Genomic DNA, 26,657 nt, shown 5'->3' on the forward strand with positions numbered 1-26,657 from the left:
AGCAATCTTTCAGAGCTCATTAGAGTGTTTCAAGGCTTTGTCCTTTGATTTAATACTATTGTGGTGTAAATGAAAGGACCATCTATTTTGTGGGGGTTATTAGTATAGGTTCTCTGTCTCATAAAGAAATGAAACAAACCAGTTGCAAAGTAGGGAAAGAATCTGGAACAGGACATGGCTCCTTTGTACATTTCCTAACTGTGTAATTTTCGTTGGCACATGTGCAGACTCACAAGCACTGCCATTTGATACAATTTCTCCGATTATAACTTTTTTTTTGAAATGGAAAAAGAGCTAAGAACATAAGATTTACTTTTCCCTCCCTAGTTCTCCTGTCTCTTTTGGCCTCATTCTTGTGCCTTGTTTTTCCAGGGAGAAGAGTCTGATCTGGTTGAGGCTGCACAGTCCCTACGAGGGGAATTTCTAACGAGATGGACGTGAGCTGTATTTGGTTGGACTCTTTCCAAACATGTTAAGATTCTTTATGTACGTACAGACATAGGGGGAAAAATGCAAGCAGAGGTTAGATGAACTGTCCTAGAGTCTAGAAGGGGATGCCAGGACCCTCCCGCTGCACCAGTCCCTGAAGAGGGTGCTTTTAATGGCTACATTATTATTATTTTTTTTAAACTGCTGCTTTTATTTTATTTTATTTTATTTATTTATTTATTTGGCCACGCAGCGCAGCATGAGGGATCTTAGTTCCCCGACCAGGGATCGAACCCAAGCCCCCTGCAGTGGAAGCATGGAGTCTTAACCACTGGACCACCAGCGAAGTCCTGATGGCTGTATTCTAACTAAGCCACAGATTCGTAGAGTCCTGTGATTCTTGGAGGGCAGACAGTGGTTGTAGTGTTGGCAGTAACTTACCTTGGAAAAAAATATATATATGTATATTTTAATCCTCACTCTAGATACAGCATCAGACACTCTAATTCTAAGCACAAATACACACTCCAGGGGTGGCTAGGGAGCATATAATCAAATGCCCGCACTCCAGCTGTCTTTCTCTCTAATCCACAACAGAGAATTTGTTAATTGGTCCAATGGGTGTTAGAAAAGTGATTTGATTGTTGACATTTGTTTCGTTTGAGAGATGGGTTGGCTAAAATTTAGCAAGCCCTTCACCTCTCATCCCTGGAATGGTATCTAAGGCTCGAACTGAATGGTCCTATGTCCAACTTCTGACTCAGAGGATTCTGGTTGCCTGATGCCAACTAGGAAATTACTTCTGGGACACGGTTGTGTTTTTGTCTTGACATTAACATATAATGCCAGGTGCGGTGAGACCTGAGACTTAGGGAGCTTAAAAAACACAGTGTAGGGGCTTCCCTGGTGGCACAGTGGTTAAGAATCCGCCTGCCAATGCAGGGGACACAGGTTCGAGCCCTGGTCCGGGAAGATCCCACATGCCGCAGGGCAACTAAGCCCATGCGCCACAACTACTGAGCCTGCGCTCTAGAGCCCGCGCGCCACAACTACTGAAGCCCAAGTGCCTGGAGCCCATGCTCTGCAACAAGAGAAGCCACCGCGATGAGAAGCCCGTGCACCGCAACGAAGAGTAGCCCTCGCTCGCCGCAACTAGAGAAAGCCCGCACACAGCAACGAAGACCCAACACAGCCAAAAAAACCCAGAAAACAAAAAAAACCCCAAAACACGGTGTAGGACTATATTGGGCTTTCTTTTTATGTTCAAAACATGTTTGCGTTTGGTCTGTGAGTTGCTTCCATTCAAACAAATTACCTTTTGTTAAGTGTATGGGGATGGGGGTGGGGGGTAGGGGGACCTTCAGCCCTGACTTATCTCAAACCAGTGGTGGCTACTGACATTTACCAAAAAAGAATCTACCAGTTACGTATGACCACACTGACTAAGGTCTGTTTTCAATAGTGGTTCATGTGGATAGGTCATGATTTGTGACTTACTAACCTCCTTTCCTGGATTTAAAAGTGAAAAATGAGTCCAGTGGCCTCTGCTGTTCTATGCTCCCCTGTGCTTGAGAGAATGTCTTCACCACCTGAAAGCACCTTCAGAACTGCAGGCAGAGAAAAGGGATGTCGCCCGTGTGGCCAGGGCCAGGGTGGGATTAACCCAGAGGTGATTATAACACTTGCCATTTGGAAGATGCACATGGGGCAAGCCCTGTGGTAGGTGTAAGACTTAGCTTACCTCATTTAGGCCTTGTAACATCTCAGTGAGACGCGCATATTCCAATCAAGAAATGGAAACTGTAAGAGGTTAAGGAACTTGCCTGTGGCCTCATGACTGGGAAGTGGGGAAGCAGAATTTGGAATCCAGGTCTGCCTTCTTTGAAGCCCATGGAACTCGGGTGATGGCTCTAATCTTCATCGAAAGTAATGGTAAGGAAAAAAAAAAGTGATGTTACTCTTCTATGAATCAGACTGAAATCAACTAAGTGCACATTAACAGAGAAAGTGTTTGTTTGTGATTCAGAAAAGCCTAGGAACAAATGCTGGTTCTGCCACCTACCAGATGCGTGCTATCGGCAAGTACTAAATTTTTCTATGGGCCTGATTTTCCTCATCTGTAAAATGGGACTGATTTTACTTTCTTTTCAAATTTATTGTGAAACATGAGTGATATTGGAAATACAGCAAGCACTGTACTTAATGCATAGCGGTCCTCCTTCTGTGTTCTTTCTCCCTTGGGGGAATGTCCCCTTGGTAAGATATAGAGGCAGATATTAAATTCATTCATCTTTGCATCCCAGGAATTTCAGACAGCGCTAGCCTGTTGAACATTCTCACTGAATGTTTTTTGACTTAACTGATCTAGAACTTGTTCTGTGACTGATTGTGAGCAGGGCTTTGAGCCCACGGGGCGGAAGGCAGTGTTATAGGAATATGCGGACAAGCACAGGGGGCACTTTCACTGCATGTTAAGATCAAATGGGCAGTCAAAAGTGGAAATAGAATCCATGCCCTAAAGGACAGGGCCACCCTTCACAGGATTCCTGATCTAAGAGGAAACAAGGTCGTGATTTGGAGAAGTCATAAAGCTAAACATGTGAGCCGACAGTCACGCCAAATAGGAGGACCCGAAGTACTGTTCAAAAGAAAATCAATAATTTCACAAACATATATTGTTTAGGATTAAAAATTTTAAACTATTACATTTAGTATCTAATAGGAAACTAATGGAGGATTATAGATAACAAAACTGACAATTTCATGAAGAATTAAATAGCATGGTTGTGAACAGAAACCAAACATGTTCTCTTAGGATTTCCTCAGTGCTTCAGGTCTAAGTCTTGAAATATTCAGTTTTTCATTTCCAATTCCTCTTTCGTTTTCAGTATTTATCCATTGCATGTGTGAAGGGAAGATCAAGGGGAAAGAGAGGAGGTCAGAAGGAAACTGACATGGCAGTCTTGGCAGGGACATAGGAGTCAGGGCTGGGGTTCTAGAGAGGATTCCCAGCCCAGAGCCAACCCCAAGTACAAGCAATGATGACATAGACAGACTTGTACATGCAGCTCCCCTCCACTCCTGGAGAAGAGGCTTTTAGTGTTTCTTAGCAAACCTGTGGCCAATTTGGTCAGCCACCTGACAAAACCCTAGCTCTAAACATAACCGAACCCTAAATCTAAGCAAATCGTGGTGATGAAGTTTTGATGAGTGGTGTGCTTTCATTTCTTAATGCCCATCATTGCACAGCAGGGCACGCTTCTGTGCCGGTGTTCCCATGTTTTGTCAGACGGCCAGTCAGAGCGGAGGGGACGGCCACTGGGGTCTGGGTGCTTTCAGAGCAGAGACATGTGTCAGAGACCAGGTCTGCATCTACAGATATGCTTTGCCAAGGGTGTTAGACTAAGGGACTAGCATCTTTTCTTAAGGCCAGGGAGTATATTTCGTGGGGTGTTTGTATCCTGTGTAGGGGAGCACAAGTATCTTTGAAGTTCCTCTTCTCTTAACGTCTCTCTCCATTTTCCATCTTTCTACTATAGGGAAATAATTTCAGCATCTAGCAATCACGTCCCCCTTCTTCTAATTGCTAAAGTATAATTTTCAAAAAGTTAAAAGCATACTTCTTATTGCAAACATAAAATGAACACAGACCAACAATTTTATTCAACTCATTAATTAATGATGAAACCAGTAAGCTGTTAAGACTAGTTCAAAGGAGAATTTGAAATAGGTACAGATGCAGATATTAGTCAAGAACGCTGAAGTGAATTTGCCAACATGCAAAACTGATTAATATCCTAGAGGGGATATCTCAATGGACTGAAGTTTATTTGCATTGCTTTGGACAAGAATTGTTTGTATTACTATCCATTTTCTACAAGTTGTCTTTTAAAGTGTACGATTCAGTGGTTTTCAGAATATTCACAATGTTGGGCCAGCATCACCCCATTTTCCAAAACATTTTCATCACTCCAAAGGAAACCCTGTACCCATAAAGCAGTTACTCTTAATTTCTCCCATTCATCCCTCCCCTCAGCCCATGGCAGCCACTAATCCACTTTCCATTTCTATGGATTTGCCTATTCCGGACATTTCATATAAATGGAATCATATAATATGTGCTTCTTCATGTCTGGTTTTCGTTTTGTATAGTAGTTTTCAAGATTCATCCATGTTGCATTGAGGCATATGCCAGTACTTCATTCATTGCTGAATGATACTCTGTTTGGATATAACAGATTTTGTGTATCTATTCATCAGTTGTTGGACATTTGGGTTGTTTCCTTTTTTTGTTTTTTTAATTAATTTTGTAAGTGAAATATGGAGCATTTTCTTTTTTCAAATTTTATTTATTTATTTATTTTATTTATGGCTGTGTTGGGTCTTCGTTTCTGTGCGAGGGCCTTCTCCAGTTGTGGCAAACGGGGGCCACTCTTCATCGCGGTGCGCGGGCCTCTCACTACCGTGGCCTCTCTTGTTGCGGAGCACAGGCTCCAGACGCGCAGGCTCAGTAATTGTGGCTCACGGGCCCAGCTGCTCCGCGGTACGTGGGATCTTCCCAGACCAGGGCTCGAACCCGTGTTCCCTGCATTGGCAGGCAGACTCTCAACCACTGCGCCACCAGGGAAGCCCCCATTTTTAAACTATTATGAGTAATGTTGCTATGAACCTTCATGTAAAGTTTTGTGTGAACATAGGTTTTCTTTCTTTTTAAAAAATTATTTATTTATTTATTTATTTATTGGCTGCGTTGGGTCTCAGTGGGCTCTTCGTTGTGGTGCGCAGGCCTCTCTCTAGTTGTGCTGAGTGGGCTCCAGAGCACGGGCTCAGTAGTTGTGGCGTGCGGGATTAGTAATACCCTGTGGCATGTGGGATCTTAGTTCCCCAACCAGGGATTGAACCGGCATCCCCTGCATTGCAAGACGGATTCTTAACCACTGGACCACTCGGGGAATCCAGAACATAGGTCTTCAATGTTTTCATTCTCTTGGGTATATATACCTAGGGGTAGAATTGCTGGGTCAATAGTAACTTCACGTTTAACTTTTTGAGGAACTTTCAAACTGTTTCTCCAAGTGGCTACACCATTTACATTTTCAACAGCAATGTATGACAGTTCCTGTGTCACCAACACTTGTTATCGTCTATGTGTTTTCTTCTTTTAATTACAGCCGTCCTAGTGAGTGCAATGCGGTACCTCACTGTAGCTTTGATGTGCATTTCCCTGATGGCTAATGATGGTGAGCATCTGTTCATGTGCTTATTGTCTATTTGCATATCTTCTTGGGAGAAATCTCTGGCTGTTTTCTTTTAATATTCCAGTTCACCAATGCACTTTGTGTGATCGACTGCTATACCCATGGGTGGAGTTCTCAGTTTCAGGTATTGTATTGTTCCATTCTAGGATTTCTATTTGACCCGTGTGTGTGTGTGTGTGTGTGTGTGTGTGTGTGTGTGTGTATATCCACTTCTTTGCTGAAATTATATTTTCATTGCAATTCTTGAACTTATTATTTACCTATATTCTACTCTGTATCTGGTAACTCCAATATCTGACTATTTCGTGAATTTGTTACTAATAGATTTTGTTCTTTTCTCTTGATTTTTAGTCATGTGGTCTTGTTTCCTCTTATGCCTGGTAATGTATTGATGCTGAATATGGAGTATGAAAGACCATGGGAAAAAAGTGAGTCTTTGGATGGTGTTATCATCTGTTGGGAGAATTTACTTTTGCTCCTGGTGGGTCATTAGGGTTGGGGGAGGCGTTTGAATCAGGCATTGGGATGCTTGTGGGCTGGGCAGGTCTAGTCTTTGTGAAGGCTTGTCTTCCTCTGGCTCTTCTCTACTCTGAGGATGTAACGCTTTGGGGATCCTAACTCCAGTTTTTATCTCTCTGGCCCTGTAAATGTCCAGAAGGTGTGCTTGGCTTCTTAGTCTCCGAGCTGCCACTTGGAATCTGCAAATACTTAGAGGGGAAGAACTTGATCATATGTCTGGCTCACCTCCTCAGATTCTTGCCACCTCAAGTCCTTGCTGCCACAGTAGTTCTCTCATGACTTGAAGAAACAGATTTAAAAACAATACTTTGTCCAGCTTTTATGGCGGTTTTTGGCAGGAGGATTGGTCTTTAACTGCCATTACTAGAAGAAGTTTCCCACATTTCTCAATGTCTTGATGCAGATGCATGTTGTGGTTGTAGGGTGGTGGTCTTGATGGCCAGGGGTATGCTATGCTTGTGGGGTGTTGGTTGAGTAGGTTGCATATAATATATCAACTCAAACATTATAATCTCCTAAGCCTTCAAACCCTTTCCTTAGTCTACAATATGCCAGAGAAGTTTTAGCATCTCATCCTCATTGAATTTAGGCCATTGTTAAATCCAGGCTTCAATAAACCAAGGAATCAAACCTTAGAGCCACTCAGATGTGCTGAATATAATGCATTACATCAGGAGTCCTGAGTGAGTGTATATACGTTCGTAAATCTTGCTGAATCCAACCTTACATTTCATCCCTCTTGGTGTAACAGTGTAGATTCCATTCCCATACATGACCCTCAGCTTCCTCTCAATACACATGGGCAAGATATTCCAACTTCCTTGGTGTATAATCTACCTCCACCTCGTCCCCAGCAGACCTTGCAATTTTCTTCTGGGCTCAGCTGGGAGTTTATTCTTGCTATGGGCCTGGAGCCAATGAGGTGCAGTGTGGGCAGCTTTTGAGAACGGGCATCCAAATAGGAGACAAAGGCCCCAGGTGAAAGGTCTTCTTGTGAGTGATTGCTAATTTCCTTAAACAGGGGAAGAGGGGCTGCTTCTGTAGGCAGGGGAGGCTTGGGGTTGGGGAGCTCAGCTTTTTAAAAAAATTTAATAATACATTAGTATTGTTTTTTCAGCATCTCTAGAATCTACAATTATGTTTTTTATTTGCATTTATGAAACTCTATTTTGAATCTTCCCCCCCTCCCTCTTTCTTTCTCTATTGATTAGTCTTTCTAGAGACTGTATTAATTTTTCAATATCCAACTTTTGGGTTTATCTGTTTTCTCTATTACACATTAAAAAAAAAATATATATATATATATATATATTTATTTATTTTGGCTGCACCGGGTCTTAGTTGCGGCATGTGGGATCTTCATTGAGGCGTGTGGGATCTTTGTTGCAGCATGCAGGATCTTTAGTTGCGGCATGTGGGATCTTTTAGTTGCGGCATGAGGACTACTTAGTTGCGTCATGCGAACTCTTAGTTGCGGCATGCACGCGGGATCTAGTTCCTTGACCAGGGATCGAACCCAGGCCGCCTGCATTGGGAGTGCAGAATCTTACCCACTGGACCACCATGGAAGTCCCTCTATTACACATTTGTTTTAATAACTTTTGTTGATAATGTTTTGGATAATTTTGTCAATTTATGTTCTAATTCTGTTGTTCTCTGTCTCCTCTTCATTTCTTTGAGTTTCTGCATTCAACTTTTTAAAAAATTGAGATGTAATTGACATAATACACTGTGTAAGCTTATGGTGTACAACATACTGATGTGATACATTTATACTGCAATATGATGGCCATTGTAGCGTTAGCTAACACCTCTATGGCATCACGTAATTATCACTTTGTCTGTGTCCACACAAATATTCCCATCACAATCTATGGTCCTGCTCCTTCTTGGTCAGTGTCCTAATCTTAGCAAGAGAATTTGCTGAGGTTGAACACTTAAACTTTGCAATAAAGGGAAAAGAATCTGAAAAAGAATGGACATATCTATCTGTGCTGTACACCTGAAACTAATACAATATCATAAATCAACTATACTTCAGTAAACAAAAGGAAAAAAAAACCAACTTTGCAACAACTTTGTAACCTGAACAATTATATTTAGGATCTGAAGATGACCCTTGTGTGTCCTGCAGCTGTACCCTATAAAGGATTCTCTGAATGTCACCATATCTGTATCTTGAGATTGAAATTTAAAACTTCATGCTTATTTAAAAAAAAAAACTCTTCAGGGCAGTCAGAAACAGCCATCTCGCTCTACACTCTTTGTAATTAACATCACTGTCATAGCAATCAGTGTTTAACAGCAGCAATGGCCCTCCACGCCTTGTCCTCCATCTGCCCGTCCCACTACCACCAGTGCTCACTTGAGTAATCCTGTGGCCGCTCTATGTCACAGATTACCACACCCCTTTTGCTCCCAATGCATGCACAGATAGGTGAGTAGCCCAGCCAGAATTCCACATTGAGGAACTGTGTGTGCTGGGGACCCTCCTGGCATCACTCAAGGTCCTGGCAGGAAACAGAACCCAACTCAAGAGACCTGCTACTGAGCAGGCGTGGGCAAGATTAGAGAACCACCTGTATGAGTTTGCTAGGGCTGCCATAACACAGTACCACGAACTGCGTGGCTTAACAGCAGACATTGTCTCACGCTTCCGGAAATCCCAGATCGAGGTTGGTTCCTTCTGAGGGAAGGATCTGTTCCAGCCCTCTCTCCTAGCTTCTGGTAGTTCTTTGGCTTGTGATAGCCTAACTGCAATCTTCACATGTAATCTTCACATGCTGTTCTCCCTTTGTGCCTGTCTGTGTCCAAATTTCCCATTTTATAAGGACACCAGTCATACTGGTTTAGGGTCCACCCTAATGAGCTCACTGTAACTTAATTACACCTTCAATGACCCTATTTCCAAATAAGATCACATTCTGAGATACTAGGGATTAGGGCTTCAACATATGGGTAAAATATGGGTGAGTGTATATGTGGATTGTTTCACTTCCAAGAACTTCGGTACATTTAGTAATAATAGCTGACATTTATTGAGTGTTTATGTTTGTTCTAAGCACTTGAATATATTATACACTGGATAGTACCTATAAAGGAGGTGCTATGATTATCCCAATTTTAGAGCTGAGTAGACTGAGACTCCCTGAGTTTCCTATCTTACCCAAGGTCAAGGTTGCACAGTGAACTAGTAAGAGGAATGGGATTTGATCTAGGGCAGTCTGTCCCTAGAGGTATGCCCTAAACCACAAAGACATATGTGCTGATCCGCTCACCAGACCTGCCCTCCCGACTTGACCTTGTGCCAAACACATTCATTTTCCAAGCCCCAGTCAAACCACAGCTGTTCTGTGGGGCTTTCTCAGTCCCCTCCCAGAGGAACTGACCGTTCATTCTGTGCACCCCACTGTCCCCAGCATGACGCCCACGACACTTTGTGCCTGCTTTCCTACCTGAGAGTCCTTCAGGGCAGGGAACCCTGTTCCACTCATGTCCGCAGCTCCAGGGCCTGGCAGTGCATCTGACCAAGGGGGGTGGGTGCCGGCGACTATTTCTGGAAAGAATATTTTCTACCCGTCCCTGCTCACCCTGAGTGCTCTGCGGCACCCAAGGCCCCCTGAGAACAGCTGACTCCCTCCCTCAGTTTTGCTCAGGGGATATCTGTCTATGGCCTGCAGTTCTGGACCACAGCTGCCCCTGCCCCCTGGGTGGGCAGTCCCGTTTGTCCTGGGCACAGGGCTCTTACCTGGCTTCTCACCTGCTGGGTCAGATCTGGGTTCCTGATTCTCTACAAACAGATTCCTTAGCCTCCAGTGAAGCAGTTCTACTCAGTTCCCAGGAATCTTGTGGGAGCTTTACTTCAGTTTTGTCCTAATTAAGTCACATGTTGTCAGGTGTCCCTTTGTCAAAACCCGAGGGTCATGTTGGAGTTTCTTTCCCTCTCTTTCTAGGACGTTGGATTTAACTGCTTCCTTGAGGAGACGCCTCGGAGCCCCCCTCAGCTGTTCAAGGCCAGCGTCCACGTGTCTATTTCTACCACGCTTTGAGGAAATACTCACTTTTAAAGCCCTACCTGCATATTCGCTATAGCTTTTCTTTACTATCACCTACTCCATACTTCCCAGCTTTTCCATTCTCTGAGAACCAACGTGCCTGGTTTCGTTCCTGGGTAGGGGACCTGCAGGGGAGCCCTAATATCGGCATCTTCTGTGCCCACGAGGGACGTCCAGTGTTGAGTTTGGTGTGAACCTTGCCGCAGGGTCCTACAACATCGCAGCTTCTTCAGCAGCTCCGAGGGATCCCTCGTGAGATCACGAAAAACGTACGCTCAGCGTTTAAAAAAATCGGAAAGTAATTTTTAGCTTTTAACGCTGTTTTTTGGTTATTTGTAAAAACGTTTCTTGTTATTTTAAGTGCCGTGTTATTCCAAACACACCTGGATTTCCTGGGGTGCATTCTGTCCCCCCAAAGATAAATGCCCTAGGTCGGCAACCTGCAGCTGGGACAACAAGATGTCTTTTTCACCATCGCCTCCTCCTCCTCCTGCTGCTCTCCGGGCTGCCTCCCCGCAGGGGCGTTGGAGAGGAGAGGGGCCGCGGCGCCCCCCGCGAGCGCAGGGGGAGAGGCGTGGAGCCCGGCAGCCGGGATTGGACTTCCTCCCTCCACTCCGGAACTGCGCTGGAGCCGCCGGGACTCGGAAACCCTGGCGGCGCCGCAGGAGCCGGCGGGGTGGGCGGGGCGCGGCCGGTGGGCGGGGCGCGGCGACCCGTGGGCGGGCCCGGGGCGGGGCCTGCGCGCGGGCTGCGCGGGCCGCGAGGGGCGAGCTGTGCCCGCCGCGCTCCCCGGACTCCCGAGCGCAGGGCGCCGGCTGGTTTCGATCCCCACCGCTGCCGCCGCCGCTGCCTCCTCCTCCTCCCAAGCGGGCTCGGCCCGGCGGCCGGGGCGATGTGAGCCGGGGCCCGCGGGCGCGGCCGGACCTCCGCGATGTGGCTCAAGCCCGAGGAGGTGTTGCTGAAGAACGCCTTGAAGCTCTGGGTGACTCAGAAGAGCAGCTGCTACTTCATCCTGCAGCGGCGCCGCGGGCACGGCGAGGGGGGCGGCCGGCTCACGGGTAAGGGGCGCGCCGGGGCGGGCGGGCGCATCGGCCGGGCCCGGACCTCGCTCCCCGCCGGGCCCGCGGCCCCAGTACGGGGCTGCGGCGCAGGTGGCGGTTTTGTGGGAGACGCCAGGCCGGCCCTGCCTCGGGCTTGTTTTCCTTTCTCCTGCCTCTCCTGCAAGCTCCCGTCGAGGTGGTGGCAGAAGGGACTTGCGGGCTCGTGCATTTTCCCGGGCTGGGCAGGTGCCTTCGCCGCCTGGCCCGGTGACCGCCCGGAGGCCAGGCTTGGCTCGGGAAGCGAAGGAGAGACGCCGGCTGGAGCGAGGGCCGCCCGGGGAGGAGCGGGGCCGCCGTGCGGGGCCAGGTGACAGCGGGTGCGCCCCGGCCATCTGGACGCGCCCGAGGCTCCAGGTGGTGTCGCGGCTGGGGACACACGGCCGGCCCATGGCGGGGCGCAGCTCGGGAGGCTCTGGCAATCCGGGACTGTCGGGCGAGTGAACGGGTCGGGCCGGGCGGGCCTGGGACGGTCTCCACGCCCGGAGGAGAAACGCAGGTGGTACGAATTCCGAGCTCGTGATCTTAATAGAAGAACTGAGCAGGTCAGTTCCCCGCCCCCATCCCTTCACTTTCCTCCTAGGAATGAAAGGAGGAAGAAAACTCAGGCTTGTAAAATTTACTAAAAAAAAAAAAAAAGCATTTTTTTTCCTCTGAAAGTTATGGTCCAAAACTCTTTGAAAATCAGGCCTTTGGATAACTTGCATAAGCTGGGACACCTGTTTAAAAGGTCAACAGAGGAACAATATGAGCCTTTTCCAGTTGTATCTAGGGAAGCTATATGGAATTTCAGATTTTGGAATCTGAAATAAGAGGGACTTTAGATCTTCCCATTTTGTCCCTCCTTATACCGAGGAGGAGGAGACCAAGGCCGGGGAGAGGGTGGTCAAGGGGACGAGTTTGTGTCCCTGGGCTCATTGTTGGTGACTGCTGCCTGTTTATTCTGGGGGAGGCCCTCCTGGAGTAAAGTCTATGGGGAAATGCGATTCATATGTCCTGAAAGGGCAGAACCAAGTGCCAGGGCATTACCCTTCCCATACTTTAGATCGGGGAGGCTGGAAAGCAGGCAGTTGGATTCGGTAGGGAGGGTAGACTTCACTGAGCCTCAAGGAGTCAGCCGGAGTTGGTGGGATTTCTGGATGGAAGGGGCAGTGGGGTGACCTATGGTCATGGTGATCAGTGGGAACAGGTGGGCAGCAGGTGGGCCTGCTCTGCGGGCTGTTTGAAACTCTGAGTGGGGGAGTTAGTGTAGGAGGTTGGGTGGGCCTTCTGGGCCCCTGGGCAGCACAGTGGCACTTAGTGCCTGGGCTCTAGGGAAATGGAGGTTGGTGGCGCCCTGTAGGGCTCATCAGAGGCGAAGAGGCCGGAGGAGGGGTTCGTCTCCCCAGTCCTTTGAAGGCTGTGTATCTTAATCTTTGGTGCATTAAACACAGCACTTGACCTATAAATGGTCTCCTTTAGTAGAGGGTGAGGACAGGGCTTGAAGATTTGTGAAACAGGAAACAAGGAACGTCGGTCCAGCAAACGTTCGTTGACTTAGTTCAGCGCACACTGACTGTGGGATGCTCGTCCTGTGGCTACTTTGGGAAGGACTTCAGGTTATTCACCATCCAGCAGGGGAGGTGGGTCCAGACCTGGAGGGCAAAGCCTCAGATCCCGTGCCTGATGCAGGTTCAGGACGGCTTCCCTTCTGGAGAGCCTGCTTTGAGGTCCAGTCTGTCTGAGATGAACTCAAAATGATGCCCCCCCTCCTGCTGCATTCCAAAATCAAGCAGGGCTGTAACGCCTGTGCCTTTGGGCTTTACTTTGGTTTGGGCTTGCTGTGAATATGCACAGTTTTCTTATTTTTTTTTTTTAATTTATTTTTTGGCTGTGTTGGGTCTTCGTTGCTGCGCGCAGGCTTTCTCTAGTTGTGGCGAGCGGGGGCTACTCTTCGTTGCGGTGCGCGGGCTTCTCCTTGCGGTGGCTTCTCTTGTTGCGGAGCACGGGCTCTAGGCACGTGGGCTCAGTAGTTGTGGCTCGCGGGCTCTAGAGCGCAGGCTCAGTAGTTGTGACACACAGGCTTAGTTGCTCCACGGCATGTGGGATCTTCCCGGACCAGAGCTTGAACCTGTGTCTCCTGCATTGGCAGGCGGATTCTTAACCACTGTGCCACCAGGGAAGCCCAATTTTCTTATTCTTGAAGGCAGTAAGATTGGCCAAAAAAGGGAGGAAAATTCCCCACAAAGAGACCCCTGGCACTTTGCTTTATTTCTTGGAGACTCAGAACCTCCTGCTGATTGTGAAAGGGTGGCATCCCCTACGGCAGCTGAACACTCCACCTTTGGACATTTGGCCGGGGAGCCAATGGCTGTACCAGTTAGGCAACCCTGTTACCACATCCTCTGATGGCTGGTCTTACTGGGGCCCTACGAATGTTGTAAAATCAAAACTGATGTGACACAGAGGCCAGCTCCATGTTGGTGGCGGTTTTCAGAAAACGTAGAATTCTAATTTGGCAGATATTTAGCAATTTATTTCAAAGATTTAAAGCTTCAACTGAGTTTATCTATGAAATCAAAGGGTGTGCATTCTGACTGCTTTTAGGCTTTTCTTTGGAGAGAAGCAAGTAGAGGATGATTAAGAGGGCTGGAGATAAAATGTAAAGGAGCAATAAAAGGAAGTGTCTCTTTTTGTATTGCGATGCTGAGTTTGAGATTAGGTAGTAGGGGCTTAAAAATGTGAGGTCTCCATTGGCGTTTAAAGTAATCTGACATGTTGAAAACTTGCCCGCCCTCAGAAATAGAAGGTTTTGTTTCATTGAGGATTGTAATTCGTCTTCCTGCTTACACACACACACACACACACACACACACACACACACACACTCCCTATACACATGTCCAGGTTTATTTTCTCCGTATCCCTTTCTAATATACAAAATACTTATTTTGTTCATTGTTTCCCTTACTAAACTGTCTGGTCTATGAGGGCAGGTATTTTACCTGTGATGGTGCCTAGCACTGCGTATATGCTCAGGTAACATTTGTAGGATGAATAGATGGTTGAGTCCATGCATGAAAGGTGGAGCCCACTTTTTTTTCTCAAAAGTTGGGTGGGTGTGGAGGCCCAGCGTTCAGACTGAGCTGATCACATGGGCCAGGAAACGTGCCCTCTCTCTCCTCGGCTTCCTGTGTACCTGCAGGCTGACCCACCGGAAAGCTGGAGAGGGTGGGTGGGAATTGAAAGCTCCTGTCTATTTTTGTAGCTTCTCCTTTGAGGGCAAAGGAGCGGGGCACCGGCCTCTCAGGTGGCTTCAATTACCAGCCCCAGGGACCCGCTTCGAGAAGGAGATCTTGGGCTGGGGAGGGGGCAGGCGGTGCTGGAAGGCAGTGACCTTCGCTTCCAGTGTGAACATGGTGTGGCTGAACACAGTATTGTAAGATGTTTCCACAACTCCCCTGACAGAGTGATTTTTGCTGCCCTGGAAGGGAGGAAGTGAAGTTATACAGTGTTCCCTTGGATACGGTCTCCAGCCTGTGGGAATATTTCTTATAAAAGTGCAGCTCTGGGAGAACAGAGTGGGAGCAGTTAGCCTTTGGGAGGTGGTGGGCAGAACACCCAGCATCACTGCCCGCCACACCCCCCCCCCTGCCCCCGGGGTCTCTGATGCACTTAAAATGAGCAGCATGAATGAAACTTTAAAGACCGATGGGCTTCCCTGGTGGTGCAGTGGTTAAGAATCCGCCTGCCAATGCAGGGGACACGGGTTCGAGCCCTGGTCCAGGAAGATCCCCCGTGCCGGGGAGCAACTAAGCCCGTGTGCCACAACTACTGAGCCTGCGCTCTAGAGCCCGCGAGCCGTGTGCGCCACACCTACTGAAGCCCGTGCGCCTAGAGCCCGTGCTCCGCAACAAGAGAAGCCACTGCAATGAGAAGCCCCCGCTCGTCACAACTAGAGAAAGCCCGCGTGCAGCAACGAAGACCCAATGCAGCCAAAAATAAATTAACAAAATAAAAATAAAAATATAAAGACCGAATATCACCACCCAGATGTGCCCCTCTGAAGGATTTTATTTTTCAGTGTTTTATTACGCACATTCCTGTATAATCTTGCAGTTCTTTCCCCAAAGAGGCTGGCAGTTTAAAAGTAATAATTTGAATCACATATTGATGTTTTCTACTTTTCAGAGTGTTTCCCTTTGGCCCCTGTTCCTGTCACCGCATTTGTAGCAGTTATGGGCTAACCGATTTCCTAACTGGGTCAAGGGAGGAAGTAAGGAGTGGGAGTGGAAAATATGGGCTTTGGAGTCAAGATAAGTTGGTTGGGTACAAATCTGGGCCAGTTTATTTGGCTTCTTTGAGCCCTCCTTATAACTCTGCCTTAAGGCACGGACAAAAACTAACTTTAGAGGGTTAGAAGCTGTTTTCCACCATGGCTAGCCCATCTTTCCCATCAGCAATGCACAAGGCTTCCGATTATAATAAGGGTTAGAATGAAAATAAACAATATACATGAAGGGCTTAGTTGTGCTCGTCACCTGGTAGGTTTGAAGAAAAGCAAAGCAGAGTAACATTTAAAAAACCGAAGAACAAGAGCGCTTCTTAGAACACGAAGTGTCGTAAAATAGTTTGCATTGTAGTGAAGGATGTAAGCGACATTTATCTATTAGCGCAGGATTTACTAAGTGTAATTAGAAGATTAAATATTTAAATAGCAATTTGTGCCAGCAGGATTTGGATACAGGGGGTCTTTGACCACATTAAATCCTAGTAGATAAAGGGAACTGAGTGTGAGTGGCCGGCTGTGCCCAGGGTGAGTCGTCTCCTGCCTTTGGGACAGGAGACTGGGGGAGTCTCATCTAGGGATTCCCGTGGGGTTCCCAGAGCTTGCTCAGAATGACTCTGCTCCATGGCTGGAATGGTGAAGCCCAGCACCAGCGTGGCCTTTCTTGGCTAGTCCACCTGACGTCAGCTGGAGTCCTGCTCAGGTAGCTGAAGTTGGTGGTGGATTTCATCCCTGCCACCAACAAAAACCCCTTTGGCTCAACAGGGCGGCCGTTGCATTGTGCAGACTCCCCACATATTGGCTCTAGAGTCTTACGTACTTTGGTCTTGTTTTCCAGAAGCACAACAAGGGAGAAATCACAAACAACGGAAGTACTTTGATTCCAGGGGCATAAATCAGAAGGTTTATATAAGTAAAATAACTGGTGTTATCTCTAAGGGCTGATAAGCCATTAACAAAAGCTTTGGGGTTCCCAACAGATGCATTTAATGAGAACATAATAAGGGCCATGCATTTGTAATTAGATAACCAAACAAGGCCTGGGCTGTGTCACTCCAGGAAATAATATGAGGTACAAATGTGTGGGTAGGGAAGGCTGTTTCAGCCTAACTGGGGCTCTTTAGGAAGAGCTGAAAACGATTGGGAGGCTTGGAACGTTTAAAGAATTCATTTACTTGAGCCATATTCTGGCAGCATTGGATCAAGGAGGGATTTATTTAAAATGAAAGTAGTAAATCTGATCATATTTCCAGCACAGATTTTTTTTCCCCTCCTTATTTTGTAAAGCTTTCATCAGTTGCATTAAAAAGCAGCCCTGGATGTATTTTCACGGCTCCTGGGGTCTCGCATGAGCTACCCCTGCACCACCTCTAAGGCTCTTTCTCCCCTGCCTTCTGCACTCGAGCAAAGACCCTCCAGTGTCGGTCACTTTCCTCCCCCGGGCCTTCACGGGCTGTCCCCTCTGCCTGGGGCGCTCCCACCTGCCCTTCCAGTCTCAACCTAAGCTCCACTGCTTGGACATGGACCCCCCTGCCCCCATCCTCTTGTCCCGCCCCCTGCTTTTCCTTTAGAACACTGACCATTGTTTGTCGTGATGTGGCTCTTTGTGGCTTTATCTGTTTCGAGCAAACCAGACCTTGAGCTCCAGAAGGGAGGTCCCAGGTCTGTGTCCCTCACCACTGTGCCGCCTGCCTTGGAATCCTTGCTGTCGCTGGAGCACTGTTGATATGTATTTAGTGAATACACGGATGCCCATGTAGAATTGATAGCTGTGAGCCTTTGAGGTTGAGAAATGTTTCGCATGATCCTGAAAATGGAAGTTATGAAGAAAACAGGAATAAATAATACAGAGGGTTGTTATTGTTATTTCTCACACCCGCCCTATGTGCTTGTAAGGATTAGTGGTGGTTTGTCAGCTGTGCCAGCCCAGCTGTTAGAACTCCCCGTTGGTAACCTTTATGGAAATGATCCTGTACAGACCCAGAATGATTTTCCCAGCACATCACCAGCCAACTAACATAGCTCTACGAATCTGAGTCATTAATATTCTTGAACATTTGGTGGGTGTGTTGTAACCATTAGATTTTATTATTTTTCTGCTTCCTTTTTTTTTTTTTTTTAACTTTAAAAAAAGAGAAAGAGAAATCAACAACAAAATAAACAGCCCCCAGTAAGGTCTCCTTAGGAAAAGGTACTGTACTTTGTGATTGGTTTTATTCTGAATAAGTAGTTACTAGTAGAGAATGGATATTCAGATATAATGGGATGATAGTTTACTTGAAGTTTTAAATTATGAAATCTTTCATGTGCATAGGTGCATATAATGCAAATGTAAAGTATAAATACTATAATACCTACCGGCTGTTACTAAAAAATATTTAGAATGTTTCCAGTGCTTGAGAGATTTCTTGTGTGTTTTCCTGATTATATTCCCTTCCTTCCCTTGTGGGCATTAATATCCTGAATTATGTGTTAATACTCCCTTGCTTTTATTTATAGTTTTGACACATTTATATGTATCCCTAATCAACACATTGTTTAGTTTTGTGTGTTTTTTTCTTAAACTTTTTACAAGGGGAATCATACTTTATGTATATTTTCCGAAGCTTATTTTCCTGCCCCCCCATTATAGTTACAGTTTTATGTGTATAATTATGTTTCTCTAACATTGAACCATGCTGATGCATGTAACCATGTTTATTTATTTTCATTGATGGGTAGTGACCGATTGAATGAATATACCATTATTGATCGATTCCTTCATTCATTCTCCTGTCAGTTGATATTTGGGTTTCTAGTTGCTATTGTTTTGCTATTACAAATAGTGCTGCTGTGAACATTGTCAGAGATGTTACTTTTGGCCAATCTAGTAGGTATTAAAATAGTATCTGAGAACCACCGAGATGGTGTTTCCCTCATAGGGGTAAGAATCTTTTTATGTGTTTATTAAGTATTTGTTTTGCCTTTTGAGAAAGGTTTGTGTCTTTTTCTTATCTTAGGAGCTGTGTGTGTGTGTCTGTGTATGTGTGCACGCACATGTGTCTATGTGTTCTGTATTCTTTTTCAATTATATGTATTGAAAAATCTCTCACTCCATGCCTGGGCTTTGTATTTTTGTTGTGGGTCTTTTGAAGGACCAAATTCTTAATTTTCATGCAGCCAGATGTACCATTCTTGTCCTCTAATAGTCTGTACTTTTTGTTACTTGTTTAAGAAGAAATCTTTAGAAGGGAATCTCCGGGATGATGGTGAAGGGAGAGCCTTAGATGAGAGTCTGGTCCTCAGTCCAGATAGGAGCAGGGCGGAGGCTCCAGGACGACTCCTAGGAGAAGAGAAACTGATAGAGCAGGGACACGCTTGCACTTGCACGTGTTGGAGGAACATCCTATCACCAGGGGAGAGCTTGTGGGTGAATTCTTGACACATAGAAAGCTGAATCAGCCAAGAATTCCAGGACAGTTGTCAACTCCAGGGAACATAAAAAGCTGTGTAGGTTAGGAAAGGTTTCATCCTTTTACTACAAAGCTCAGCTTGCACTAACGTTTACGTCGTTACAAGAATGTAAATATCGACTCGGGGTCTAACCCAGGCTGCTGCCTAATTGAGGAGTGAGTGGCAGGTGGGGTTGCTGAGTGAATGGGGGATACATCCTCCACTTCTGGAAGTTGCCAGCCGATGCCCGCATGGAAAACTGAAGTAGTCGTACCAGCATATTCCCGGAGAAGTGGAGGTGAGTGGGAAAAGAACCAGTAAAGAACTGGGAGTGGTTGCCCTCGGGGAGCTGGGAAGTGGGAGCAGGGAGGGGCTGCTGGGTTTCTCATGGACCTTGTCCAGTTAGATGCTTCTTTCCATGCACATGTAAACTGGATAAAATACAGAATGTAAACTTTGGGAGAGCTTGGCATTTTTTCTGGGTAATGGGGATCCCATGGGTAACGGGGTCAGGAGAGGCATTGAAGCAGAGTCGTGTTAGTGCCTCACGGCCGTGATTCCTGAACTGCCCTGCTTCACATATTCGTCCTCTCAGTAAACTATATTTAGCCTTCAAAGTGTCTCGAATATGTGGGGTATGTCAATTTCACAGAGGCTTAAAACCTGTTTTCAGAAATGCATCTAATCTAGCCAGGTGCTTTTATTTGAAATTAAAATATATCTATTCTGGATGACTGTTTTCCTCCAGAGAAGAAATCAGGTTAGAGTTATACACGTACAATACATTTATAATTTTTGTCCCTTTCCTATAGGTAGGGTACTATAACTGCATCCCATTCCTTCTGGGGTCTCAGTTCCTTAACCTGCAAAACAGTGATAATATAGCAACAACAGCAGTTTTTGCTTTGTGGAAGAGTTTATATTTCAAACTGTTATATTTTATAGACATGTTGGCAAAATCCACTTAATTATTTGTATGTAAAGAAGAAGAAAAAGCCCAAAGAATATTGCATCCAACAATGCCAGGCCCTTTGTTCTCATGAAGCGTACGGTCTGGAGGGGGCAAGGTACTCGTGGTTGGTGGGGGTGGCAGTATTAAACCATGAAATACAGAATTATCAATGGTGGTAAATGTAGGGGGTGTGAGAGGGAATAACACGGAAGCTAATTTAGCTTGAGGTGTCAGGGAGCATTTCTCTGAGGACCTGTGATCTCAGCTGAGACCTGCAGGGTGTATAGGATGGTGCTGGCCTGCTGCAGAGTGAGAGAAAGAGCCTTCTGAGTGGAAGAAACAGCATGTGCAAAAGCCCTGCGGCCTCTGAGAGCCTGCTTTGGATAAGTTAGCTTTGACGGGCCGTGAGCTGTCCAGTAAGGCCTGGACAGAGGAGGAAACCACAGAGCGGGGTGAGGAGTGGCTTGGGAGGGGAGGAAATCAGAGTGGATTTTTCCAGAAGGCAAGAGAAGAGTGTATTTAAGAAGGAGGGAGGGAAGAGGGATCAACTATGCAACGTCGTGTGGAACAGGCTTGTAAGACGTTGGCAACCTCAGCGAGAGCAGTTTGGGTGCCGGTTGGCGTGGTATAGGAGTGGGCTGGAGGCTGCTGGCAGGTGGTGAGGAGGTAGGGACCGCGTGTGGGTACAGCTTTGTTAAGGTGGACTTTGGTTGGTTTTTGTTGTTGTCACTGTTACAAATTTATTATTTGTCAACAGAGTGCTGAATGATGGATCTGTAGGTATTGTGGGCTTGCGGAAGGGCAGCTGGGCCTTGAGATGGGCAATGGGTAGGATTTGAAGAGGTCAAGGACATAGGTAAGGCATCCAGGGGAGGGAGACCTCAGGAGCATTTCCCAAGGAATTTTGTTTTGGAAATGAGGTTAAGTACTCAGGACTGAACAACAACAACAAAATGCCTCAAAGGATTTGTAACTGACCACCAAGAGAGTTTAACTAATTTAGATGGAACCCAAGGATGTTGGCTCAGCCCTGAACAGGGATTGCTTCACCTGGCAAAAGAAACCCTTTGAGGAGACCGTGGCAACTTAAAAAATTGGGTAATGTTACTTGTTTGGCATTTGGTGCCACGCCCCTTGTACCCTCTTGTCTGGGGTAAGTGCTGGTGGGAATCTGATCTGGCTTCACTAAGTGTTTTGACCAGACTTTATTTCTCAGATTCATAAAGCTAAATAGTCTTTTGTTGTAAATCATGTTATCAGGATTCAAAAAATAGAATTTATTGCTAGATGGAAAATGCAGATTATTTCAGTGAATTACAAAGGCTCCCCAGGAAGTTTGGCTGCCCTGAATGATTGAGTCCATCTAACAGGGTTCTAAATTGTGGCCCAATGATGGGATGTAGGAATGTTTTCGTGAGGAAATTTGGTAACATTCTTAAAATGGGATGGGCCTAGTGATGCAAGGTGTGGAAGGAACCTCTGGAGTTTCTCACTTGAGAAGCAGTATTTACATGACAGAAACACTTTGTTTAAAAAAAAAAAAAGGCAGAAAAGGTTAGCGCACCTTAGATAGAGATTAGATATTTCATCTACTACTGGAGCATAGAGAGCCAAGGTGGGTTCTGAGTTTCTGTTATGTTGCTGTTTTGCTGTTATAATTTAAAATAAATGTAAAATGTAAGCAAGGCCTTAAGATTACTTTCAGAATATATAGCTCACGATCTTGCATCTGTCAAGGATTCAGTCACAGCAGGGATTTGGCTGGAGAGACTAGATTTGGGTAAACCCAGTGTAACAGAACCGTGCGTGTGTGTGTGTGTGTGTGTGTGTGTGTGTGTACACATACGTGTGCCTGTGTTTTTCATCCCCATATAATAGAGCTGTCTCTCAATGTGGGGATTAGGTTCCGAAATCAACATGAAGGACAAAAATTGCTTGCGGTTAAACTTACCCTGAAACCAGCAGAGTCACCTGTCTTGGTAATCTGCTCATGGTACAAGGAGTTTCTGCGAGGTGGAGGCCTCAGTGGAACTGGGGGATTCCAGCCCCACAAGGGGCTCACACCAGGGCATGTGCTCCTTGAGTTGTGGGCTATCCAGGTGAATTTATTGTCCCTTCTGCGTTTTTTGGTCCACGCAGGCGGTTGAATTTGATACATTAGAGTGAGATGCGTGTCTGCTGTACCACCGCTTGCTGGTTGAAGTAAAGTCCCTGAGCCAGCTCCGTGGCCAGGTGAGGCTAATAGAGATGGCGCTACAGCTTGGTGTATTAACCTGGGAATTGCTGTTAGGTGAGGTTGATGGTGGCGTGTCCCAGAGCTACAGCTCTGAAGTCTGATGCTCAGGTGGTTTGCTGTGAAAAGGTCTGCATTAAGCGGATGTTGTCTTGTCTTTCAGCCTCTTGCTTGTCTTCATTTATCCAAATAAAACATTGAGATTTGAGGAGAAGAGAGGTTGGAAAGCCTCTTGTGGAACTGGAAGGTTCTCTTTGATGGGATGTGTGTCCCACTGTAAGAGCTGCTTTCCTTGTTTGATTTTTAACTTTCTGTATGACCTGGAAGGCTGGATTTGAGCACTGTATATTAATAGCCAAAAGTTAAGTTAGAGTCATATAATGGTAAGCGTATTTACTTTTTTTGAATTAAAATCTACAGAAACCCACACTGTAGGCAAAGCCAGAGATTTGATTGTGTTGATGGTGCCTGAAATCTTACTAAGACTCAAGACCAGGGTCTCCATTGGTGAGCATCCGTTTATAGCAGAAAGATCATTAGAAAGTCTGTGTGGGGGGGAGGGAGGGAGGAAAGATGGGAAGATGGGAAGGTGGGAAGCCGGGAAGACAGGAGGGGGAGGGAGAAGGAGAAGGAGGGAGAACCTCAGAGAGAGACTTGAATGGCTGATGTGCTCACACAAAAAGAGATCCTAATGCAGAAGCTTTGGGAAGATGTGCTCTAATATGCTACATGTATAATATTGTGATACGCATTCCTGAAAAGTTTTATTTAGAATCAGACTTGTATAAATTAGACAGTTTCCCCATTACTTAAGCCTCAGAGAGATCTCCATTTTAAGAACAGAGTAAATTATTAAAAATGTATAGAAAAATCTATAAATTTGAATCAGATTGTAGTATTTCAGATGTCAGAATATTTTTATTACAAGGTAAAAACAACTTTTTGGATCAAAACTGTCAAAAACAAAAAAAGGGAGATGGGGACTTCTGTCTTCAAAACATCAGTCCTAAAAGACAAAGGAAGGCTGTGGATTAAAGGAAACTGAGCAGACATGATAACTAAATGTGATACCCAGCCCTAGAGAGGGTCCTGGGCTGGAGGGGAAAATGCTCTAATGGGTGTTTGTTATTGGGTAACATAACACAACTGGAATACAAAGAGTAGATAAAAGCATAGCATGTGTTAAATTGAGTGACATTGGTAACTAGGCTATTGTGTTAAGAGAATATCCGTATTCAATATCCCATCACATCATACCATAGCACATCACATCATGTCATATATCATAGCGCACCATATCACATCATATTGGTCATATCATATCACATCTCATGAGAAAAAGAGAGGGTGAGAGAGAGCAGTGTTAGAGCAGATGGCATGAGCTGTTAACAGTTGGTGAATCTGTTTCTAGGCAAAGGGTATATGGGTGTTCTTGGTCCTATTTTAATTCCTGAAGCTTTTCCTTAAGCTTGCAGTTATTTCCAAATAAAAAGTTAAATAAATACGTTTGCGTGTCAGCCCGGAAGCACTTGTCCACTTTGATTGAGGTATTTTGAGCCTGCGATAACAAAATATAAAGTAGAGCTTTAAAAAAACCTTTATTTAGGAAATTTCTGCAGGAAAAATAACTTTGTTGTGGTGCGAACTAACCACCCTCTGCTTTTCTCATTGAAACAACCATTTTCGTACGCTGGTTTCTAAAGAGTTGAGGTTTCTTGGGGGTCCCGGTGACCAAGTGCAGCAGGACAGGTGGTGGGGATTCCGCACCACCCTAAGCTTGAAGTGACTTTGACAAACGACTTTTTAATATCGTGTGTGCGTGTTTCAGTGTTAGGTCAGGCCTTGGTTGTGGTCAGTAAACAGTTGAATTTTAAGAGCATGAAGCTCTTGGAAAACAAGTTCATTGAATAGGTATTTACGGTGCTGCTGGGCGCCTAGCTCTCTTCCAGGCAGTGAACATGACAAAGTCCTGCCCTCGTGGAATGTACTCTACTCTTGTAATTAATGTAGAGCAGCTCTACTCTAGTGATTACTTAGTCTGGCAATTAACCTAGAACAACTCTGCTCTCGTGACTACTCTAGCAATCAATCTAGAACAACTCTGCCCTTGTAATTACTTACTTATTCTAGTAATTAACCTAGGACTGGAATTCTCAAGTGTGCACGCAAATCCCTTTGAATATGTCAGCCTGGGCATCATTTTAAACTTACTTCATTAAAACATTTTGTGATGCTTCTACCACATTGTAAGAGGTTGGCTTTTGTGGTCTTTGCCCTTAAAACTGAAATATTTAGTCCAGGCAGTTAGGGCCTTTGAACCAAATCTTTGAGGTTCTTGCCTGCTTTGGGCACATTATTTATAAGCTCCGTGTTGGGGCCAAAAGACTTGAAGTAGCTCCTGCCCCCTTGAAGCCTTTTTGCCTCCTTCTCGTCACTGTGGACCGGCACGTGGCGCACCTACCGTGAGCACAGCTGGCCCGGGGTTCTGCCCTGGGCCTCGGGTGTGGGTGTGTCTGGGGGCCCAGCCCTCCTGCGCTCTGTGAAGTGTCGACACCGTTGGCTTCCCTGGTGCTTCGGGGTGCCCCGGTCCCTCTCCCTTTTGTGAATCAGCTCTGCAACCTTCCGTAGGTGACTGGGATGAAGTGGACTCATTTTCCTATTTAAAAATAACCTCCTGGCTTCCCTGGTGGCGCGGTGGTTAAGAATCCACCTGCGTATGCTGGGGACACAGGTTCGAGCCCTGGTCCGGGAAGATCCCACATGCCGCGGAGCAACTAAGCCCGTGCGCCACAGCTACTGAGCCTGCGCTCTAGAGCCCGTGAGCCACAACTACCGAACCCGCGTACCACAACTACTGAAGCCTGCGTGCCTAGAGCCCGTGCTCCGCAACAAGAGAAGCCACCGCAATGAGAAGCCCGTGCACCGCAACGAAGAGTAGCCCCCACTCACCACAAGTAGACAAAGCCCGCGCGCAGCAACGAAGACCCAACACAGCCAAAAATAAATAGAAAAAAAATGCTAAAAAAATAATAATAATAAAAAAATAAGAATAACCTCCGCAGCTGTGGGTTCAAGTCTTCCCATCACGAGGACAACCTCATCTCTCTGCTGGGACACCTGCTGGTTGGACCCGGAGGGTCACAGGGGGACGATGTTGGAATGGGATTTCGGAGACCACCGGCCCGTATTCCTTTACTACAGATCAGGAGCTGTCTGATCTGAGGCAGAGATGCTCTGGCTCTGTTGTCACTTGACTGAGTTTAGCCCTTTCTAGAAAGATAAGGGGGCCCCTGAGACTCAGTTCCCACCTTCCCCCAGCTCAGCTCCTCCAGACCTGCTCCCCTCCTCTTGGGCTGGGCTGGTGTCTCTCAAGACCCTTGCTTTGCCTTGTTCCTTTAAAAATGGTTTAAGTCTGGACTTCCCTGGTGGTGCAGTGGTTAAGAATCTGCCTGCCAATGCAGGGGACACGGGTTCGAGCCCTGGTCCGGGAAGACCCCACATGCTGTGGAGCAGCTGAGCCCGTGTGCCACAACTACTGAGCCTGTGCTCTAGAGCCCGTGAGCCACAACTGTGGAGCCCATGTGCCACAACTACTGAAGCCCGCGCGCCTAGAGCCTGTGCTCCACAACAAGAGAAGCCACTGCAATGAGAAGCCCGTGTACCGCAACAAAGAGTAGCCCCCGCTCGCCGCAACTAGAGAAAGCCTGCATGCAGCAACGAAGACCCAACGCAGCCAAAAAATAAATAAAATTAAAAAAAAATGGTTTAAGTAACAGAATTAAAAAAAAATTGTAGTAGAATATGCATAACATAAAGCTTTCCATGTCAGTGATTTTTTTTTTTTAAACATCTTTATTGGAGTATAATTGCTTTACAATGGTGTGTTAGTTTCTGCTTTATAACAAAGTGAATCAGTTATACATATACATATGTTCCCATATCTCTTCCCTCTTGCATCTCCCTCCCTCCCACCCTCGCCATCCCACCCCTCTAGGTGGTCACAAAGCACCGAGCTGATCTCCCTGTGCTATGCGGCTGCTTCCCACTAGCTATCTATTTTACATTTGGTAGTGTATATATGTCCATGCCACTCTCTCACCCTGTCACATCTCACCCCACCCCCTCCCCATATCCTCAAGTCCATTCTTTAGTAGGTCTGTGTCTTTATTCCCGTCTTGCCACTACGTTCTTCATGACCTTTTTTTTTTTTTCTCCTTAGATTCCATATATATGTGTTAGCATACTGTATTTGTTTTTCTCTTTCTGACTTACTTCACTCTGTATGACAGACTCTAAATCCATCCACCTCATTACAAATACCTCCATTTCATTTCTTTTTATGGCTGAGTAATATTCCATTGTATATATGTGCCACATCTTCTTTATCCATTCATCCGCATGTCAGTGATTTTTAA

At 46.0% G+C, this 26,657-nt stretch overlaps 1 protein-coding gene and 1 long non-coding RNA gene across 5 annotated transcripts in view; one reads left to right on the forward strand and one right to left on the reverse strand.

The window, feature by feature from the left end:
• Positions 1 to 373: 373 nt before the first annotated feature.
• Positions 374 to 26,657, forward strand: part of TBC1D8 (TBC1 domain family member 8) — a 142,733-nt gene continuing 116,449 nt past the window's right edge. For 3 of the 4 annotated variants that reach the window (XM_082427254.1, XM_082427256.1, XM_082427257.1), the window contains exon 1: positions 11,047 to 11,319. In XM_082427254.1, coding sequence (XP_082283380.1) covers positions 11,193 to 11,319 — 127 coding nt within the window. In that variant the 5' untranslated portion in view covers positions 11,047 to 11,192. Of the gene's footprint in view, positions 487 to 5,600; positions 5,812 to 6,038; positions 6,116 to 11,046; positions 11,320 to 26,657 lie in introns of those variants that run through there. The other variant, XM_082427255.1, reaches the window with a different exon arrangement.
• Positions 497 to 10,910, reverse strand: LOC309644050. Its single transcript, XR_014254209.1, has 3 exons — positions 9,955 to 10,910; positions 9,662 to 9,762; positions 497 to 2,344 (listed from the first exon to the last, which is right to left on the reverse strand). It is a non-coding gene; the product is annotated as an uncharacterized lncRNA (long non-coding RNA).

The sequence above is a fragment of the Balaenoptera physalus genome (genome assembly GCF_965194825.1).
Source record: "Balaenoptera physalus genome assembly, chromosome: 15".
NCBI classification, from domain to species: domain Eukaryota; kingdom Metazoa; phylum Chordata; class Mammalia; order Artiodactyla; family Balaenopteridae; genus Balaenoptera; species Balaenoptera physalus.